The sequence below is a fragment of the Melanaphis sacchari genome, unplaced genomic scaffold (genome assembly GCF_002803265.2).
Source record: "Melanaphis sacchari strain LSU unplaced genomic scaffold, SCAv2.0 Contig0_pilon_pilon, whole genome shotgun sequence".
NCBI lineage: Eukaryota > Metazoa > Arthropoda > Insecta > Hemiptera > Aphididae > Melanaphis > Melanaphis sacchari.
Window position 1 is genome coordinate 9758434 of NW_020270366.1, and position 19296 is coordinate 9777729.

Consider the following 19296-nt stretch of genomic DNA (forward strand, 5'->3'; position numbering starts at 1 on the left):
AGAACATATGATACAATTACTTACCTACTCCAATCTTTTGAGTTTTGACATTTCTTCTTTTTCCCAGATGTGATTTATGAGTTCGAATAGCGTGCCCTTATAATTCTGAGTACCTACTGATTTTTAACAATTCCTCTGATATTTCGTCCTCACCAAGACTTTATAATTTTTTAATTTGCTAAGAGCTACACCAAATTCATTTATTGTAAGTTTCTCAAAGATTGAGGACCAAGGACCATATGATATTTTTTCTAGTTTTCTATCGTATTCCTAATTGTGTCTTTATACTCTTTATTGAGTAAATCGTTAAAATATATATTCCTTCCACCTTTCTATTATGTCTTTTTCCTCCTTAATTATTAATCCGTCTTTTCTTTTGCATATAGGTATTTGACCTAGGTTGAAATTTGAAATTCTTTTCAGAACCAGTTGTTATTTTTATAGAATTGTCTATTTTTAATCATATTTATTTCTTTGATATTTTCCACTTGCTTCATCATTTCTTTTTTTTTTTTACGGCATATGGTTTTCGTTTTTTTTCCTTAAGTTTCTATATTTGTAATGATTTTGTCTAGTCTCTCTTAACAAAGTTTTCATTCTTGCTTGATTATTTTTATTCAAGGCTTCTATGCAAGCCTCATCAAACCAATCTTTATTTCTAGTCTGTTTAACGACGCCAATAGTTTTTTTAGACACGTTTATTAGTTTATTACTATATTTTTTTTTTACAAATTTAAGTTATATTATATTTCTCGATTTTAGTCTAAAAAAATTTGGCGATTAAAGAAAAAACTATGTGATCATTTTGATGAAATATTGAAATTCATAAAAATCGTTAATTTGTAAACTGTTAAGTTGATAACAAATTTCCTTTTTACATTTTTTAATTACAATAATTGTAATGCCAAATTCCTCATAAGTACCTACTTCAACACAATACTATAACAGTACAACCATAGAATCAAAAAATGTATAAACACAGTAATTTAGCTTTTCAAATTAATTCAATTATTTAAAGTTTTATTTTTATAAATAGCCAATAGGTGTCGATAAAAATGTTTTTATTCAGTATTTCAGTAAAATGCTTGAAAATATAATACAAGATCCCATATAAATATTGTTTTTTTTAGTCATGTAAAAATATTTGAAGAACACATAAGAATAAGAATATTTTTTCATAAACACTTAAATTCTAACTTTAGTTGAAATTATATTCCTATTAAAACTGAATAACGATGTAAATTATTTTTTTATAATTCAAAAAAATGTATGTCCTGTAGGGGCTTAAAACTTTTATATGTTATGAATTTTACTATAATAATACAATAATTTTGAAAATATATATAGATGAATACCTAGGTAATACCTATTCGGTTATACACTATACTCAATGTTTATACTATCATGAACGACGTAAAGAGATATTAACTAATAAGTTAATAAACATGTTTCGTTAAATAATGTATCTAGGGATTAATATTTATTATTAAAATAATTAAATAATTATAAATAGTTATAATACTTATAAATGTAATATTTTTGACCGAATAAAATCATCTAGGTATCACAATGCTATTTAATTAAAACAAATTACTTTAATAGCAATTTCAAAAAACGTATCATGAATATGACTATAATCCTTTCCTTAGTTGGTGATTTAAACATATAATAGGCCATCTCCACTAAGAATTATTTTTTATGTATAACGATATAATATACCTGTTACGGTAAATGATGTTATATCAGAAATTAACGTTATTCGCCGGTTATTAACGTTATTTACCTACGAATGTGGGAATTATCGTTATTTTCTAGTGAATAACGTTAATAACCGTATGATTTGGGAAATTTTGATCTGATTATAAAATAAAAGAGGTTATTGCGGAAGATTTAAAAAAATAACCAAAGAACCAATCATCAAAGAAGACAAAATCGGAAATTAAATCATAGAAATCGCAGAAAAAAATTCGGAACTTGGTACTTAAATATTTTTTAATTATTTAACGATAAATTTCCGAATTTTAAATATAACAAAAATAAAACTAAAATATAAATATTTGAAAATTATTTTAAATATTTTTTTGATGATTGTCAAGAAAATATTTGTATTGTATGTAAAAATTCAAAAAAAAATTTAGAAAAACAAGGAGAGGAAATGATGAAATTTTCTAAAGAAAAGTTTCCTCAGCTTGAAATAGGCTTAACTGTATGTGTATTTATACCAAATGTTGATAGAGCTCGTGGTTCTATGCAAAATATACTATTAGTTGTCACTCAAGTTGAACATGATTTATACAAACTCTGTAAGTTAATTCTTAATGAAAAAATATACTATTAAAATTAAAATTTGTTTTATTATTTTATAAATACGGAATATAGTTTTCTTAAATATTATTTCACATGCCAAATATAGCTGTTTGCAAATAAAATCTATTAGACATGGACAATGTGATAAAATTAGCAGATGGTAGACAGTTGACACTGAGGGAAGTAGCTAGTAATAATTCGGTTGCGAGCCCTCGAAGGTACCAGCGTTGTCATTGCAAGACTAGTTGTAATAATAATAAGCATTGTGCTTACCTTGGGGCTGAAAAATTATGTTATATTAAATGTCATGGGAGTAAAACTTGTAAAAATAAATAAAAAATAATAATGCATTTATTCTATTTTTAAAAATATCTGGGTACTTACATAATTTTTCAAATTGTAGTATTTGAGATTCATGCGCTTATCTGATTTATAACATCAATTACCTGTGTATTTGGTCATTAACGTGATTATCCAGTTTATAACGATAATTACCTGTATATTTGGTAAATAACGTTAATAACCGGTGAATAACGTTAATTTCCATTTAACATCATTTACCGTAACATACCTATATATTATTCAATTAAGTATTGAATTAAATTTTAACACATAATACAGTGTCTCACTTACCATTTTCAATTTAGTAGTTAGGTACAGTGGCAGTGGAGTCAACTGGTACTGTAAGACTTACAGGGGTACTTTGTAAAATGTTTATTCATAGGCCCATTTCCCTAGCACCTCCACTAAGGAATTTTGAAACGTAACTAAGAACCTTTTTTGTGTACCGTTTGTACTGATTTATGCTGAAAGTTCCATCGTTTGTGCTTTCGAACTTTCCAAGACACACAAGTTTTTTATAGGAGGTGCTGGGAAAATGAAATATTAAGAGAATTAGTAATCCACAGTCACCAGTAGGTAATAGTAAGTACCATTAATCATTATGTAACCATGTGGGTACATGCGTGTTGGGTAAGGCCGTAAGGGGTTAATATAATTGTGTAACTACTAACTATATGGGTTAATAATACTCAACATGTTAAATTTATTGTTTACGATCTATAAGTATGGATATATTATATTTATTTAAAAAATGTTACCGCTTTATTCCTGTCATGTTGCATTCCTGTATTTTTGACAAACGCCATCTTAATATTTTTCCTTTGTCTTGGTTACATTGTAGGTATATTTTATGTTATATGTCTTAAAATGTCTTAAAATAATTTTTTCGTCTTTTAACTTTAAAGTGTTTTAAAAGGTTACAAGTTACAACTTAGTGCTTTGTGCTTATAAAGTCAGTTACTACTCATCACTTGATAGTACTTGGGTGTTCTAAGTTCTTTTCTTGCCTTATGCAAATAGGCATGAAGTATGATATCCTAAGCCTTTAAGTAAGTTTAGTAAATAATATATAAATAGCGGATATATTATCGTAGTGTTGTATATTTTTTTAACATACATTTTTGTAGTTAGATATGTGTTTTAGTCTTTACTGTGTTGTTGATTTTTATAATTTAAATATTTTTTAGAAGAGTTCAATTGGTCTTTGAATTGAAGTTTCTTGATAGCACATATTCAATAGTAATTAGTCTGGTGTTTCAGTGAAAACCTTTATTTGAATGTTAATTGATTAACCACAATCATATTATAACTAAAATTATATTAAAATGAATGAAGAAGAGCAAAATACTAATTCATTGAATGTTTGTAATGAATTTGATAAAACTAGTAGTTCACCAAATAACACAACTTTTCATAGTTTTAATGTAAGTATGCAATTATACTAAAATAGTTATAACCAGAGCTTGGAAATAATAGCACTAAAAATGTTACTTTCTAGCTCTCAAATATGTACTTAAAAACTACAAAATATGTGCTTTAAATAGCACAAAAAATCAAAAAAATATGCATTTAACTTGAAAAACTTATAAATTTATCATATAAAAAATAGAGTGTAAATTTAAAATTTTATAATTTACAATTAAAAAGTAAAATTTTTACTAAAAAAAAAGTTTTATGACCACAAAGTAATCCATAAAAGACAAAAGAAGTAATTGACCTATATATTTTCAATAATGCAAATATTTTATACATTATGTGAAAAATATACCCAAAAATAGCACTAAAAATATTAAATTAACAAAATTGCAATAAAAACCATAAATGTGTAAAAACTATCAAAATAAAGTTTTGTGTATGACATTAAAAAAATGTGAAACATATTTGTATCATACTTTGGATGTTCTAGGACAAACCAGAAAAATTTGCATTTGCTACAACTTCCGATCCTTGGTTATAACTACATAACCAAAATACTTATTTAAATATTTAGAATTCATTTTTTTCAAAAATTTAAAATCGGCTACCATACTATAATAAATTATATCTATATATGATAAAGTTTAAAAGGTGATATTAATATTATTTATAATTTATATTTCTATAGAACATGGACATTAGTCAATCAGTCTTGGAAAACGACTTCAATCGAAATCTCAATGATCCTGGAAAATACTTTGATTTGCAACGCATGATCAATGATCAAAAAAATGTAACAATGGCTTTAAAAATCTCTGAGTATGAAAAAGCATTAAGTGAAAGGGATTATACCATTCAATCCTTGCATACAAATATGATGAATTCTCAAAATAACAACTACGTTCTGAATAATCAGTGCAAGAATATAATGGAAAAGTAATGGCTTTTTACAAAAAAATTTTATTGATTTAAGAACTATGTCCATATTTTTTTCTCATAATAAACGAAAACCTCACAACTTGACTTTATATGATTTTAATAATCAAACTTGTAATGTAGTGAAGTTAAAAATGCATTCATTCAATATTATAATATTACCTTAGAAAATACCAATATTTTAATTTAATTATTTTAAAAAAAAATTTCTTAATTTTTTAGATTACCTGCCTATTTAATGTAAATAATAATATTTACCTAAATTGTTTAATAAATAGCAAAATTGTCTGTTACATTACAAATAACCATGTGAAAAATAGTCGAATACCTATTTTATATGTAAAACATTAATTTTAGGACAAAGTCAGTAAATGAAACATGTATTCGTCTTAATACAAGCTTTACAAATATTTGTGAGCGTTTAAACAGACTTGGCGACACAGTTGATAATGCAAGAACCAGACAAAAAGATGTTATGACATTGGTAGATCAAACAACTAGTACGTTTCAAGAAAAAATTTTGAGTATTTCAGATACCATTGATGAATCATTAAAACAAGGTATTGTAGGCATTATTTATGAATAATTAAAATTTTCTTGTATTTGTGTAAAACAAAAAAAAAGGACCCAATGCATGAAAAAATTAATAAATAAATATATTTTAACTTTGATAGAAAAATGAATTATACAATAGTAAACACAGGAGAAAAAATCTCAAAAGCCAAAATGTTAACTAATTTTATTAAAAAGATCAGAATTCTTAAAAAAGATCAACTTTCTGAATAATTTTCTTTGTTTAGAAAAATAACTGTAAAATTGTAAATATTTGTTGATTTGAAACTGTCTCAGATTAATTGATTAAGTGTTTTAAATATATGAGATGGAGCATAAACTATTATTTTTTTACTGTAAATATTTAAAAAAAATCCTACTTAAAAATATTTTTACCATGAACATTTCAAAGGTAATTGTATTAACATTTAAAATTTACCAAATTAAAAAAAAATAATAATAATAACATTAAATAATATTTCTTAACCATATTAATTTTTTTTTTAGTTAAGTATAACTTGAAAGACAAAAACAGCAAACAAAAAGTTAAACTAAAAACTATTAAATGTTACTTCTTTTTATCCTTTGACTACTATATTAAATTATGTTAATATCTGGCTATGTATTACATTCAATTTACTATATTGTAAATACTTTTTTGATTGAATATTTCCATTCTGTATAATATCTTACATTATAAATAAAAATAAAAAAAGCAACAGTAGTAATCAAAAGATTAAATTTTTATTTGAATGTAATAATTTACCATTAAACTTATTTTTTATTAGAATTGTTTAACATAATTTCTCTTTGTAGTGACTATGGAGAAAATAAGAACAAAACAAGATTTAGAAACGTTAGAAAATAAGTATTCTCTAGATATTGTTACTTTGAAGACAAATTTACAAGAGTGTAGTAATGAAATAGAATATTTAAAAAAAGAAGTAAGTTTAATATATTATTTATTATAAGGTACCTATTTTAAGCAAAAAATCTTAATATTTTAAAATATAATCCTTAAATTTAATAGGTGTATAATACAACTCATTATAATGCACAATAGTTATAAAGAATATTAATTTTTTTAATTAAATAGAATAATTTTTAATGTAAATACAAAATTTTCAATTTTTTTTTTAGAATTGTTTTTTGTCAGAAAAACTGAATGATGCAAACTTTAAATTAAATGAAGAAAAAGAAACAGTATTGAATCTTAGGTAAATTATGATAGTATAAATAGTAAATCAATATGTAATTGCTCAATTTTTATTATATTTATTCAGTCAAAATTTTGAAACAAAACTTGGAGAGATTGAAGATAAAAATCTACAGCTTACTAATCATAATAAATCCATAAATGAAAAGTATGATGAAATAAGAACTAAAAATGAAACTTTATTGGATGAACTTGATGTACTAAAATCTTCTCTGTAATTATTTTGAAATGTATAATGTATATTATTAAGAATTTGTTTACCTACAATATATAATTTATGTTTATTAGAAATAAAAACAAAAAACAGCTAGATATGCAATTAAATATGATCAAAGAGCAATCAGAATTATGTGATAATCTAAAAAAAATTGAGGAATTGAATGAAAAATTAAAAAAAGATAATTATACATTAAAAGAACAGAATGAATATCTTGAAAAAATAAATACAAATTTGGTAGAGGATATTAGCAATATTAAATTGTCTCAACATGAAATTCAAGAAGAAACAGAAAAGAAATTTAAAAATATGTGTGAAAATTATGACAATGTGAGTATTCTAAAAACATTTCTATCAAAATTTCAATTAATGACTTAAGTTTGGTCATATTTAATTTGTACATTAAAAATATTTTATGAATATTTGTAGAAAATAGTGCTTAATTTAATATAATTTCAATATTTTAATTTATTTTAGTAGATATTTTTCATATATAGTAAGGTCTCATTAATCGAACAACACAGGCTAATCTGAAAAACGCAGTAATCTGAACGGGCTTGGAAATAACCGAATCACTATACTAATACACACGTGTATCATAATTTATAATATACATTATATGAATATATTAGCTGGCTGTATATACATAATTATAATGATTTTAAATTTATTCGTTGTGATTTTAAACGAATTTTATGAATTAATACTACAGTATAGATAGATACAGAATAATTTCAAAATTTAAATTGCAAGAAAATTGATTTTTTCTTTTAAGTAATCTGAACAAATCATTAATCCAAATGATTCCTTTCCCCTATCTTATTGGAATTAACGAGACCCTACTGTATATATATATATACATTTATTTTCTAGTTAATGAAACTGCAAGATGAAGGATTACAAGATATTACTAAAAAGTTAGAATTACAAAAAGAAAAAGAAAATCAAAATCAAACTGAAGTAATTGAATTAAAACAAGAAATTGAAACTTCTAATAAAACAATAATTAGCTTACAAGGGGAATTACAAGCTAATAATGTGTTAATACCCGAATTACAAAATAAAATAGATGTGAGTGTTAATTAAAATTCCATAACTACATAGAAATAAGTTATTTTTATTATTTAATAATTACTTAATAAAATGACAAAATTAATATTTTTCTTTTAGGAATTAAACACCAATTTAGTTAATAGTTATCAAACGCTTAGAAACTCTACTCAAATATTAGTTGCAGAAAAAAATGAACTGGAAAAAGAAAAAATTGAACTAGAAAATCAAAGCAAAGAGCATTTTGGTCAAATTGAAAAATTAACTGCTAATTATGTGAATATTGTGTTAATTAATAATATAATATAGGATAATTTTTAACTTATTTCATGAAAAATATTTTTGAATTTTTATGCGTATCTTGAAGTTTAAAAAAACATATTTTTTTACTATTTCTTATTATAACAATTTTTTTGAATGTTAACATTATAAATTTGTTATTCCAAAGTAGAATATATTTAAGAAATTTATAAACATACAAAAATTGCTGCTCCACTCATCTTAGCTTAAAAATATTAATCAATTAGCTGTTCGTTAAAAATGTGATTTTTATACATAGAATTATATCAAAAGTTATTCTACTTTTAAGTAAGAAAATATAAAGTTTTATACACACTATTATTTTTGTACAATTTGTAATAAATATATATATATATATATATTAATAATTTTATTGAAAAATAATGGATGATATATAACTACATACATTTTTCTTTACATCAAGAAATTTATTAGTTCAATAGACTATTGATAATTCTTAAACTTTTATTTTATTAATTTTTAAATGTTTTAAACTTTAAAAATGTTGTTTTATAAATTTTAGATGAAATATAAATCAAAAGCTAAACAGTTATACATAGAAGTTATGCGACTTAAATATCAATGTTCTCGATCAGAACCAAAAAAAAAAATTCAACAACTTCCAACATTAGACACCATTGAGGTATGTTATTTCAAAAAAATTTTCACAAAGACACTTTTGTTCATCTCTGGCTAATTTTTTTTTAGATATTAAGTGATGAAGATAATATTGATGATGTAAGTACATTTTTTTACACCTTTCATATAATATATTTATATTTAACTATTTGGTAAAATATCATTAAGAATGACATTTTTAGTAATATGATTGAGACATTACATTTTTTTTTTTTACAAATATTGTTAAATTTAATAATTTTTATCAAATTATATTTATTAGACTTGTATTGGATTTACCAAATATTGTTATAAATTTATAATCATGGAAATTAATTTCAAATTTATGTTAAACTTATCATTATGGACTTGTTTTTTATTTATTAAATAGCAGGTACTCAAATATTTTTATAATATTTTAATTATTGACTTTTTTCAAGAATATTTTTATTACCGGTTTTATTTATTTATACATTAATTATTAAAAAAAATTATTTTATCAATTTATATTATTACACTTATATTTTCTGTTTAACTTAAAGGTTTTTCTTAAACTAAAGCTAAAAATCAATTGTTTAACCAACAAAGTACAATGTGTTAAATCCTTTGATAGCCAAATAAATTATATGGCAATGTTGAATAAAACTTAGTTCTCAATCATATTGGTGTTTTGGGTTAGTGATAAAGTCTTTGTTAATGTTAAGTGTTCTCAATTGTTAAGTTAAAAAGCTTTAATGTTATCAATCATTCATTAATCTGTTTATTTAATTCATTATATTAAAAAAAAAAAAAAAAATAGGATGTGAGTATAGTTGAGTTTAATGACCAGGATGTATCAAACATGAATGTTAGTTCTACTTCAAGCAAACCTTTTCAAAAATCTAACTTGTCAAGTTTAAAAAGAAGTTCACCTTTAAATTATACTGGTAATTCTAATGTGAAGAAACATATAACATCTATTGATGTTACTACCTCACACGTGAGTTTGAAAAAGTTAACAATTATTTTTTGTTATAAGAAAAAAAAAGTCTCCATGGGCGTCCCCAGACATTTTTCTAGGGGGAGGGGTACAATGAATTTAAAATAAATGAAGATTTTTTCATATATTTTATTTATAGTACATTATTATTTTTCATCATTATTACATTAAATTATTACAATTAGGTAACAAATTCAACATTTTAAAGGGTGGCAAGTATCCTGTCTTGCTTCTCAGGGGATGCCTATGGAAGTATTACCTAGTTGTTGTTGAATTTTGTTTTGTATATTTTAACTATAATTCATAATTATATTCTTTGGTTCTTTATGAATTTATTATTATTAATTGACATTATATTAATATATTAATTAATAAAATAAAATAGTTCATTCTAAAAAAAATTGATTTAAAAACAATTAACAACATTTTTCAATGATATTACCAACAGCAAAAATTTTAATTTTATATTTTGTAGATATTAAAAAATATTTCATCAAATGACTTAAAACAAAAAAATAATGAAAAACAAGTTGAGAGTTCATTAAATTCGTCATTCAAAAGTATTAGCTTAAAATCCGAAGACAAAAACACCAATAAAATAGAGGTGATAAAATTTAATTATAATTTTTCATTATTAAGATTGATTTTATGTTGCGGATTTTTTGTTTTTTTATGTGTATTGTATAAACAGCTTTAATATTTCATAAAGTTAAAATTTATAACTATTATATGTTTATGAAAATTGAAACAAAAAAGGTATACAAAACAGTAAAATACAATATAAATATTAAAAGCTAGGTTTAATTGAATCATATAATTCTTCATCTCAAGATTTTGTTTTAGATTTTTACAATGATCTGATTTTTTTTTTTTTGTAAATACAGTAGTTGAATAAAATGTATCAATCTTCAACTTTGAATGTGGTGGTTTCTGACAATAAATTAAATTGTGTCTTGTTGATACTTTTGAAATATCAAAATTGAAAATTCTCAAAAACTTTTTATATACTCTAAAACACAAAAATATTAAAATTATTTGTTATTATTAAAGATATTTTTAAATAAATTGTTGAAAATTTTAGTATAAATTAGTTTATTCGGGTCTATTGCTATTCTTATTGTGTATTGTAACATTAGTTGGTTTCTTCATATATTTTGTTGTTCTCTAGTATTATTAAGTATACTGCTTATGAGACTACTTCTGAAGTCATTTGTGACCAATCTTAAACCTGCGTTATGAATAACATTAAGTTATTTCAACAATGAATTATTCACACAGTAGTTTAAATCTAGCAAAGATCTAGCAGTGTGACATATGGTACAACTTACTGTATAGTAGAGAAACTTCTAGTTTATTTTATTTTTTACTTTAGAATAATCTCTTTATTAATTTAAGTTTGGAATCAAACTGTTGATAAAAAAGAAATTTAAAATAATTATTCATAATTAAAATCAAGAGCTTTAAATAATGTGTATTACATCATCTATTATAACTTTTAAGAAATACATTATTTTTTTTTAATAAACAGAAAAAAATTGAGTACAGCCAAAATTTAAACAATCAAAATAATAAGAGTCAAATTAAATCAACTTCAAATGCAGATTTAAATCCTTACACCAAAAAAAAATTTAAAATACCCGCTGATATTAAGGTATCTCAAGTAAAAATTCAATTGTCTAATAAATAAATGATAAATATTTATTTATTTGTTATGTGTATTTTCAGAAAAAAATTAAACCAACAAATGTACAAAAGAATGATTGGACTAAACCAAACTCACCTGTTATTATTACTGCTCCTTCTCCTAAACTTATTAAATAATTAAAAAGTAAGTAAATAATTTTAGTATCAAAAATAAAAACATACACGAATTTTATTGATAATTTTATCTTCACTTGTTAATTCTATCATTTCTGATTTATTTTAATATCTATATTTAGTATGATTGTATCAAAAAAAGAAAGATTAATTATAATTATTATAATTTGTAATATTTATGTATTTAAAAAATTATGCCTTTTATTATTTTAACTAAATCTTAGATTTACACAGATTTTTATTCATTGTTGTTACCTGTAACCTAGACATTATTTAATTATAAGTTTATGTTTTAAAATGGTTCATTTCCTTTATCGAGGAATGAAGCTTATATTAATTATTATAATTTTTATTTTATATCCAATAATTTAGAAATACTTATTATTTTGTGTTTATTATCTTTTAGGCTTTTGAAAATTGTTATGTTAAGAAATGTCAAAAAAAATACCAGAAGATTGCATTTATTTTAGAATAAAATATTATGAAGTATTTACTTATAAGACTCAAGATATTGATAAATTTAAATTTATTATTTTGTAAATTAGTCTATTTGTTTATTCAAACAAAGAAATTATTTTTAGTTCTAAAACATTTAAAAAAAACTTAATCAAACATTGTAATTTATTAAATATTGTTAATTATATAAATATTATATCGTGAATTATAAATAAAAGTTAATAAGTGTAACTAAATAAATAAGAATAAAATAGGATACGAGTTATATTGATATTATAACTACTTATTAACTGTGAAGTACACTTGACTACACTTGAAGATACTGTTACTAGTGGTTATTAAAAATAGAAAAATAACAAAAGTTTTATAAGATTAACAAATATAAAATAATATTGTATTATATTTGTTAAATTAAAAAAAATATATATTAATAATATAAAAGTAATACAAAGTCTTCCAAATTTCTTATAATAAAAATAGTATGAATTATATTGTTATTACAATATCTCTATAGTCTTGGTTAATATAATATTAAGAATACTCTGTAATCTATATTAACTAAATTATTTAAACAGTATTAATTATTAAATAATGTTATTCTAAATAAAAAAATCAAAATAAATAAATAAAATTGTCAAATATCACCTTTACTCTCTATAGTTTTATTAATGAAATATAGTTTCCTAGTTTTCTAAACAATATAATAGAAGAATCAACTAATAGTGATCGATACAACTAACCTCAAACCAAATTTTAAACAATAAATGTCTGTTAAATTCTAGATGCAAGTCTCTACCCACTTTTAAAACAGTATTCCTAACTTAATCTAAAAAAAACTAATAATTTAGTGTTATGGCATCTAATAATTATGGAGTACTGTAAGCCCTGTAAGGGAATAAAAAACAAATTTTCCAATCAATATAAATATCATTGTGTATGATTTATAAAAGCATTATTTTCACAAGTTAAATCATTCTCTTGAATAATATTTTTTTAAGTCTGCCTTGAAAATCACATGACACTATGCAATTGTAATACTATTCAAAAATACAATAAATAGTTACATAAATGAAAACTAACTCACTCTCAAGTCAAATATTAAAGTAGAAAGAACACAATCAATTTTTTAAAAAAATAATTGAATTAAAATTTGAATAAGTGGCAGGATTATAATAATTTCCTTTTTCTATGAATACGCGAAAAAATATTTATAAAAATTAAGCTGTTTTGCAGTAAAAAAAAAGCTCATTTGAAATTCAGAATCATGCAATAGAAATATTTAGTATTTCCTACATCGTTGAACACAAGTGTACCTACCTATTCATATCATTGTATATTTAATAACTAGCTACCTATTACCTACATCAAGTATGCTTATTGTAAATCATAAACTAGGAAGATCTTCTTAGTGCATATTCTAAATATAGGTATATATTACATAATAATTTTTAAATTATTCAACTATCCGGTGTAGAATAATGAGTGACCTCTCACCCACACTATCATATTTACTATGTACACTAAATATATTTATATACCTATTTCAAGTAAATTAATAATTGCTTTTAAATCAAATTGAGTTAGATACCTAATTAAATAGAACTAAAATATTAAAGTTAGGTTTTAATGAAAAATTCACTCAGGTGAACTTTTCCCTTAAAAGAATGAAATGCCCTCCACTTATATTTAATAAATAATAACAAACAAATTTGACAACATCAGTTAAATAAATGTCTACTTTAAATAACATGTTAACATAGTCAAAATACATTAAATAAACCTGACGTCTTCATCAACTTCGGCCTATAGGTACCTACTAAAATCTATAACACGAGTCTTAATAATAAATTATAATAATTACATGTATATTAATCAATAATTGACCAATATAATCATTTGATTATATTCATATGATGTGTTTAATTCGATTTATTTTTACTTTTTTTGAATGAAGAAAGTTTCGACCTCTATTTTTATGTTATTATTATAGGCATGCGCAGGACTATATCTGGTTCAGCCCATATATCCACTAAATTCTTTTGTTATGAATAAATCAAAAAGAGTACGATTTATAAGTAATTTAAAGGTATTGTGTCATTCTATTCATTCTTTTTTTTTTTTATAAATGTTAGAGTATTATGGGTATTTTCCATTTAGTATGTGCTATCGCTATGTCTCGATTTAACAGTTATTGCTTATACATAAAATAATATACATAATTGTGTTCATATGTGTAGGTACCTACCTACTTATATCGTACACAAGTGACTTCTTCCATTAATCAATAATTTTATTCTTTTTTATTCAATCAATATTAAACAATTATATTTTAAATTCTATAGGTATACTTAAAACTGTTCATACCTACTATGTACATAAATACTAAAAATAAATTATAAGTGCAACGGAAACACTGCTGCACCCGTGTGCACGCATAATGGGGTTATATGGAGTATATTTTAGAATAAATAATTTAATTTTCTATAATTATTGTAGGTATAGGTAAATAAAGTAAGTAGACGAATATCTACTGTTGTGACTAGTGGTAATATTTATTTTGCATATTATATAATTCTTTATTGTTTAGATGGTAAAAACATAACAAACCAGTAGGTATCATTTAAATTTTTATAGTTTATAAAAAAAATTGTAGGTGTGTATTTACGACATTTTTTATTTGATAAATGAATAGCTTATGTGTTAATTTTTTTTAACTTATTCACCTAAAAACAAAAATTGTATCATACAAATAAATCAATAATTTTAACGCCTATATAAATAACAAAAAAAAGTCGAAATATTTAAACATTTTTAATGTCTATTAAATACTAGTATAAATATTCTACCAAAATATTAAGTCCCAACTATTTTTAAGTTATTATAGAAAATGAAAAAAACATAATTGATTTTATAGGAAAATTATTTATAAATATACTGGAAAGTTTCGAGTTTTAACTTCTCAAAAATATTAACTAGATCTTGTTTTCTATCTGATATCGCGCTCCAAGTTGAAAATCAAAGCATTTTTACTATTTTACTGTCTGTAATTACAGACAAAAAAAATAATTTTTCATATCTCAATAAAATCAATGTATACATTAGTTACTTAACTCAGAATGCAAAATTGAAAATAGTGAAAAATATATGTTTTTTCAAAAATGTTTTAATGTACCTATTAATTAAACGAGTGTTTACCTTTAATTTAATTACCCTATATAAACTTAGGTACCTATATATTTTTAATTCATAATATATTAATATATAATAACAAAAATTAAAAAAGATTAACTTTTATTTTAATTTGGAATAGCATGCACATTTTAGTATTAAAAATCTAACCCTTTTGTAATAAAAGTTTTATTCATCCAATGTCATAATAATGTTTCTGTATGAACCTCTGTAACATGGCACTGGGATATGAATATATGATGAAATTTTATAGTATTTATAGTACTTAGTTTACGGGAAAGTGTTATATTTGTTTTAACAGGGATGGGTTTATTTATAACTAATAATTATTAAGTAATAATAGTCAGTACTAGCAGGTGTCCATACTCCATATAGTATCTACATGGATTTATTACACAGGTATAAGTTTTGGGTACAGCCGTATAGGTGTAGTTATAACCATAAACCTATTTATGAATAAATTATACAAGTGTATAATGTGTATATAATAGGTAGGTACATATATAATAATTAAGAACATAGAAGGTAACAATAATTACTATAGTACCTACCTACCTAGTATAGTCAATAGTTAAGTAGCTTATATTATATTATTTGAGAATTTATAAACAAAGCGAAGGGGGTCAAGTTGATTTTATAATAAATTATTTTATTTTTTTTTTATTGCCTATGTGTTACAATGTACCTATATGTTAAACAGAAAAAATAAAACATAAAAATCTAACCTATATTAAAAAAATTTAGTCAATAATTTTAAAGTAAATTTTTAATTGAAGAATCCATAGACAAAATTATAAAATTAGGTACCTACCCGGTTTAATTTGTCTTGGTATAAATATTATAATGATTATTTTTATTTTTTGTTTTTTTGATTTGGACTTTGTATAGTTTATAAATATCGTATTTTACAATAAGCACAAATGATGCTTAAAGGTTAATTAAATAAGATAACATAAATCAAATAAATTAGCTACATTTTAGAGACCTACAACTTGAGAGAAAAAGCTATCTAGTGATCAAAAACTTTTGTGATTGCGATAACTTTAAATTGTATAAATAATAAAGAATTGTTATCAAATTATTATTAATAATTTTTACCAATTATCAGATGAAATTGGTAAATTTTGAACAATGTGTGGTACCCAGTATTTTCAGCACGGGTGGAATAAGTTTCCATTCCTATTATTTAATATTTATTATATTATTTTATTTAATTTTTATTTTTTGAATAGGATCATTTTTCCCCGTAGCCCTTCATTTAATTATTATTGTATTTGACATTTGTACTTGTGTAGTTGCGAACATGATGTAATAATATAATATCAATGGCAAATTCTTCTGAAGAACCCAGAGAATAATTCATAATTTATATCTTAACTTAAATCTTAGCAACTTAACCTTCAAAATAAAAAATAATATAGGTATACCTGTGTCCTGTGCTTACAAATAAAAATATAAAAAAAACGATTAATTTAATATCCATTATTTGCTATCAATATTGAAGACTTTACAAAAATCAGTAAGTAATATACTTATATAATTGTGAAAAATTATTTTTATTGAAGTATATTAAAAATGTACATAACAATAAACTGTCCTTGCAATTATGATAAAGGGTGTGGATGTAAAGCATCCTACGATTCAGAACAAATAAAATATGAAAGCGGTGTAATTAAAATTTTGTTGCTTGCAGCTGACTGTCAAATAAATAAATAAATGTATGCAATCCTAAGTGTGTGCACGTGTGCAAACCTTACAAATAATATAAGTTGTACGTCATACAAAAATGTTAAGTCTTCCAAAAGACGAACCGCTTGAGCCTCCTAAGCATTTGATATTCAAATTTTAATAAAATCACAAAAGTTTACAAATAATATTTTGTAGTTAATAATTCATAGAATGTTGACTTTGTATACCTATCTAAGATTAGAAAATCTAGTTCAAGGTGGCTCATAAAAAATTCAAAATGAAGCTTAACATTTAAAAAAATTTATAAACATAATAATTATGTTTTAATTACATTTAAACTTTAAATTTGGACTAAATGACATATTTAACGATCATTTTTAATTATTTTATTATAATACAAAAACATTATTCGGGAGAACTTAAAGCGTTGACGTATATTATGAATCTTTCTATACCCAATAACATAAATTAATTTTAAGCTATTAGATACCTAATTTTATTATAAACCTATTTACACTGTTTTAAAGTAAGATGATATTGACTTAAAAATGAATAACTAGTTATTTTTTTCTTTTTTTTCTTTTATAGTTTGGTAAGAATTAAGTGTGAAGCGCAGGGAAGGGGACTTAGGTTGGTTATCTGATGACATTTTTTTTTTCCTTTTTCCACATTTTATAGTAAAATTTACACGTTTAGTATAAGAAATAGAATTTAGTCTGAATCGTAGGGAGGGGGCAAGTTCCCCCCTTCCTGCTTCGCCCTCACTACACCCACAAACTAATACTAGTATCTAGTAAAATACATTTTTAATATATCTATACTGGCCATACTTAATATTAAAAATAACATTATTATCATTAGGTAACTATATATACTCAATAAAATAGATTGATTGACCGTCTTCATTCAGAATCATTTTTTTGTGAATATTATAAGTTATAAGTTATAACTAATGGCATTAGTCTAATGCCATACGATATTATTACTATATTATTCATATTATTAAATTTAAATTTAATACATCAATTTATAACTCACTTGATACCTGTATACTGCAGTAGTACTAGTGAGCGGTATGCCTACTCACTAATACTTGCCCACCTTTTTTTTGTATGTATTTTTATTAAATATGATATTAGAAGTCAGGTAGGTACCTAATCTGAATTTTGATGAATCATATAACTTATTATTATTAAAAATCAGATTTATGATACTGTGTAATTGTTATAGAAGATAATTTTTTATTATAATTTTAGGAAAAAAAATTGACTATATGTATAGGCACATTAAAATTATTTTTTATGTGAATAAAATACTGCGTGTAGAATTTAACCAATGTTGTTAAAATAAAAATATATTATAAATTATAATCATCAACCGTTATTGTTATTGGTTATAATACATGTTAAAATCTTTTGGGAAGGTACCTTTAATCGCTCGAGATTTTATGATGATGTTAAAGGGTGTGGGCTATGTTGAACTTAACTCCTGTTTCCTACCTTCACAAGTTAATTGGTCTGTTTCAATCATTTCAAGAAACAATAACTTTTTAAAGTCATGGAGTTAACTTTCTTTGATTTTTCTTATATCAGTTCTGGTCTTGGTATATATACTTAAGCTTTATCTCCGCTTGACGGTTTTTATTTTTTTCGTATTAATTAAAGTATCAGGCATCAGCAAGCGTACCAATGCTGTTTATTTGAACAATGAACTATGGTTCAACAATCATAATATTATATTATATTTTACCGTAGTGTCGTAGCAAGACAGTGGGCACTGCATGGCGATGGCGTACCTACGAGCGTAGGTATTAACGAAGATGACGTTTATACCTACGTCTGCCACCGTGTACAGACTTTTCTTTTTGTTTGACTTCTACGTCTCATGCCCTTAGATACGTTGGCTTTCGGTAAGAATACGAGTTCATACTCGCGATGTAAAACATTTTATTATTTGCAGTTCCTTACAAAATATTATGTATATAAATACACCGCAACTTGTTGTAGGTACCTATATACAGGAGAATATACATTATTAATTATTATAGGTAAACATATTTGTACGATAGGTACACCCACAAATATGTATTAAATATTAATATTATTAATATATTATATCTGTGGGTACACACTACACCTAAAATTTCTAAATGCACTTGACGGTTACCTGGGCGCTAACACGCCGATTACCGGGCCTGTATATATATACACG

At 23.3% G+C, this 19296-nt stretch overlaps 1 protein-coding gene across 3 annotated transcripts; it reads left to right on the forward strand.

Moving 5' to 3' along the window:
- The first annotated feature begins 3467 nt into the window (after positions 1-3467).
- On the forward strand, positions 3468-12197 carry LOC112601903 (putative leucine-rich repeat-containing protein DDB_G0290503). 3 transcript variants are annotated; one of them, XM_025349781.1, is made up of 18 exons: positions 3468-3486; positions 3555-3698; positions 3837-4073; positions 4754-5001; positions 5359-5561; positions 6370-6497; positions 6694-6770; positions 6837-6983; positions 7058-7316; positions 7860-8057; positions 8157-8312; positions 8860-8979; positions 9045-9074; positions 9754-9933; positions 10409-10537; positions 11462-11584; positions 11659-11761; positions 12158-12197. In XM_025349781.1, exons 3-17 carry the CDS (start codon positions 3975-3977, stop codon positions 11752-11754), a joined length of 2193 nt encoding a protein of 730 aa, XP_025205566.1. In that variant the 5' UTR covers positions 3468-3486; positions 3555-3698; positions 3837-3974; the 3' UTR covers positions 11755-11761; positions 12158-12197. The 3 variants fall into 3 exon arrangements, with proteins under 3 accessions (XP_025205566.1, XP_025205557.1, XP_025205575.1); XM_025349772.1 differs by lacking the exon at positions 3468-3486 and having other exon boundaries at positions 3501-3698; XM_025349790.1 differs by lacking the exons at positions 3468-3486; positions 10409-10537 and having other exon boundaries at positions 3501-3698.
- Positions 12198-19296: the final 7099 nt, after the last annotated feature.